Here is a 3,560-nt window from a genome sequence, read left to right as displayed (position 1 = left end):
TCTGTAACCTTGCCTCTCGTACCCTATCAGCTCCTACATTCCTTGCTTTAATCGCATCCCAAACTTCCTTTGCTGTTGCTAAAGTACCAACTTGAAGAACCAAACTTTCAGGGATAGATTGAAACAAGAAAGCTCGAGCCATATCGCTTTTGTCTCCATCATCACCACCTGGATCGATTGCTTCCCAAACCTTATGCACTTTGAGTAGAACGTTCATACGCATACTCCAAACCGTGTAGTTGGTGGTGGTGAGCATCGGACATTTGATTGCCGAGGAACCATTCTCTTTAGATTTGAAAGGAGTTATCGACAGATCCGCCATGTTTATCTTCTCTTCTCGAACGTTTTTGATTTCAATATTAAAGCTCTGATACCAATTATTGAAACCAAAGATATGAACGTAGCTCAACAATCAAACTCAATAATCTCAAACTCAAGAACTCTTTATCGCCTTTAGAAAGTCTCAAAAACTAAAAGCTCTCAACACGTTAAGTTCTATCACATCATGATAGCTCCTTATATAACAACTCATAGTTTCCTAGACTCATTAGGATAAACTTAACTAGATAACTACAAATCAAGATATTCAAATCCTAATCTCATTAGGATAACAACAAGATAACTTCAAGCTTAAGTTATGTCAACAAATATGAATAACATGTTTGTAACTCAAGTGAAGTAGAGCTTTACTCGCTGATGTCACTGATAAATGGATGGTTGGTCACGTCGTTATATATCATACATATCCACTGTGTAATAAAGTTATAACTTATAATCGTTCATTTACTCCACAGGTGTGATCAGTTTTCAAACCCATTCAATAAAACATTAATTTGATCTTATTTTGGGTTAAGAATTTGATATTATTTGGGCTAATTATCATCCCAAGCCACTAAATGCATCAGAGTTTGAATCTTGGTCTTTTAGACATACTCAAGAGACGATTATTCCTGTTGTCCCGTAATAAAAAAAATAATCAAAGAAACTAAAAACTAGAAAACTAGAAAACCAAATTCAAATCCAAAGTCCAACCAAAACCAAAACCAAAACCAGATTTGAAAACCATTCCTCAGATGAGAGAATAGGATCATTTGTGATTGACCTAGTAGCCTACTACATCCAAATCTCAAAACAAGTTTGCACTGACATATATAGATTAATTAATCTTGGGATTCTTAATCAACTAAAATAAATAGATTAGGTACAAACTCCCATACCTAATAATATGATAACTACTAGTACATACCACTTGACAAAACACCAATGATAGTTTATAACAATACATATCATACGCCAGTGGTTTATCCAATGATGCTCTTTGCATTTTCTAATCCCGACATACAAAATCCTCAACACCACCATTGGCTCTTTTCAACTAACTCTAGCTCTTTTTCTCCTTTCACTTTAGCTCACTTCCAAAAGTTGACTACCCAAAAAAGAGAAAGAACACAACTTTCACATTGTGTAAAACATAGAGTGTTAGAAAAACCCAAGAACAATGAAACATTAAAACATTTTAATCTTCACTAATCTTGCAAATGCTGTCCTCAATCTCCTCCTCCTCTTCTGCATAAGGACTGTCCAAAGCCCTCTTCTCCTGCTCTTCCACGTCATCAGCCACCGTCAAACTCCCATTTTGACCCCTCGATTCCCCCTTATTCTCATTCCTCTCCGCCCTTCTTTTCAAATCCTCCAAAAGCTCCCTCACAGCTCTCTCTTTATCCCTCCGATTCTTAATCAAAACCTCGCTCACATCAGCCGGCGTGATCTCCGCCTTCTCCACCACTCCCTCAAGCTCCTTCAAAACGTCGTCGCTCAGATCCCCTTCCTCGTACCCCAAGTAATTCCTCAGCAAGATCTTCAGCGAAGGAAACGTGCAGTAACTCATGTACACATGCATATCCATTCTCCCGCTTCTAAGCAACGCGGGATCAAGCTTCTCGATATGATTCGTCGTGAACACGAAGATCCTCTCGCTTCCACAACAAGACCAAAGCCCATCAGTGAAGTTCAACAACCCGGATAACGTTATCGTGTTCCCGTTCCCGTTCCCGTTCCCGTTCCCGTTCCCGTTCCCGTTCACGGACTCATCTCCTAAACCGGACCCGGTTAACGTCATCTCCGGTTCATTAAATTTATTTCCCCGGTTCGTTAAATTAATGGAGCAATCGATATCCTCGATCACAATTATCGACTTGGAACTCGTCTTCATCAACAGCTTCCTCAGCTCCGAGTTGCTTTTCACCTCCGTGAGCTCGAGATCGTAAATATCGTAACCGAGGTAGTTAGCCATGGCTGCGATCATGCTCGATTTCCCTGTTCCTGGTGGACCGTATAGCAAATAACCTCTTTTCCAAGCCCGACCGGTTCTCCGGTAAAAAGACTGGCACTCGGCGAAGTCCTTGAGATCCTCCATGATCTCTCTCTTCTTAACCGGATCCATAGCGAGAGTCTCGAACGTGCTCGGGTGCTTAAAGGGAACAGACTCCCAAGGGAGACCTCTCGAATCCAAACCCCCGCCGCCGCCTCGCGAGTTCGTGTAAAGAAGCCGATCTTGATTCCTCCGGCGAATCTCGTCGGCCTTCTCCACGATGTGATCCAGGTAAGAGTCGAGGATCAAGCTCTTGTCTTTCTTCTTGATGCGGAGCGTGAAGCCGCGCTTCTCCTCGGGCATTGGGCGCCACGCGAAGGTCTGGGTCTGTCTCTGCGTGACGATGTGCTCCCAGAGGACGGTGGCGGAGTTGAAGGTGTCGAAGATGGAGTCGTTGTTGGAGAGGCCGAAGGTGATGGAGGAGGAGTTGAGGGCGCGCGTGAGGCTGAGGCGGTTGGAGGAGGAGACGGAGGAGGAGCTGAGGTAGAGCTGGACGGCATTGTAGAGCTCGTTGGTGTTGACGCCGTCGATCTCCGTTATGTCGAAGTAGCAGAAGGAGGAGAAGAGTTGGAAGAATCGGTTGACGAGTTTGAGGGAGGCGTAACGGAGCTCCGGTGGGAATACGGAGTTCATGAGGCTTTGGCAGAAGGCTAGGACGCCGAGAAGGGAAGCTAGAGAGGTCCAATACTCTTTCATTGTTTTTTGAGAGAGAGAGAGAAGAGAGAAACAGAGAGCTTTTAGGTTGAAAAGGTGACAACTTTACGGCTCAATCAAAATGAGAGAAGAAAATATTAAAAATGGGTTTTTTTTTAGAAACGAGGGAGATTTGATTGATTTGTCGAGTCAATGAACTGAGATTTTGTACAGAGTTTTCTTCAACAGCGAGCCTCTCCTTTTTTGTGGGCGAAATTTTCAGAAAATGGAGGAAGCTTTTTGTAATAATCAAGCTTGTTGTGATGCGTCTGAGAGAGAAGAACAAAGTTGGTGTTTCTCTCAATTTATACACATACAATTTGATAGCTTTTTTTTGCTTTGACAAACTTCTTCGTTTCTTTTTTGGGAAACTTTTTAAAGACTTTTATAGAGAAAATATATTAAAAGAGACAAAAAAAAAAGGCTTTGAAAAATGTGGGGAGTTCATAATTCATATGAACAAAAATAAGTTTTTGGAGCAAACAACAAAAAAAAA

At 42.1% G+C, this 3,560-nt stretch overlaps 1 protein-coding gene across 1 annotated transcript; it reads right to left on the bottom strand.

Annotated features, from left to right (window-relative positions):
* Positions 1-1,150: 1,150 nt before the first annotated feature.
* Positions 1,151-3,560, bottom strand: LOC106346515 (AAA-ATPase At4g25835). Its single transcript, XM_013785871.3, has one exon. It carries the CDS (start codon positions 3,065-3,067, stop codon positions 1,517-1,519), a length of 1,551 nt encoding a protein of 516 aa, XP_013641325.1. The 5' UTR covers positions 3,068-3,560; the 3' UTR covers positions 1,151-1,516.

This window comes from Brassica napus, chromosome C1 (genome assembly GCF_020379485.1).
Source record: "Brassica napus cultivar Da-Ae chromosome C1, Da-Ae, whole genome shotgun sequence".
Classification (NCBI taxonomy): domain Eukaryota; kingdom Viridiplantae; phylum Streptophyta; class Magnoliopsida; order Brassicales; family Brassicaceae; genus Brassica; species Brassica napus.
This window is presented reverse-complemented; position numbering and strand designations above follow the sequence as displayed.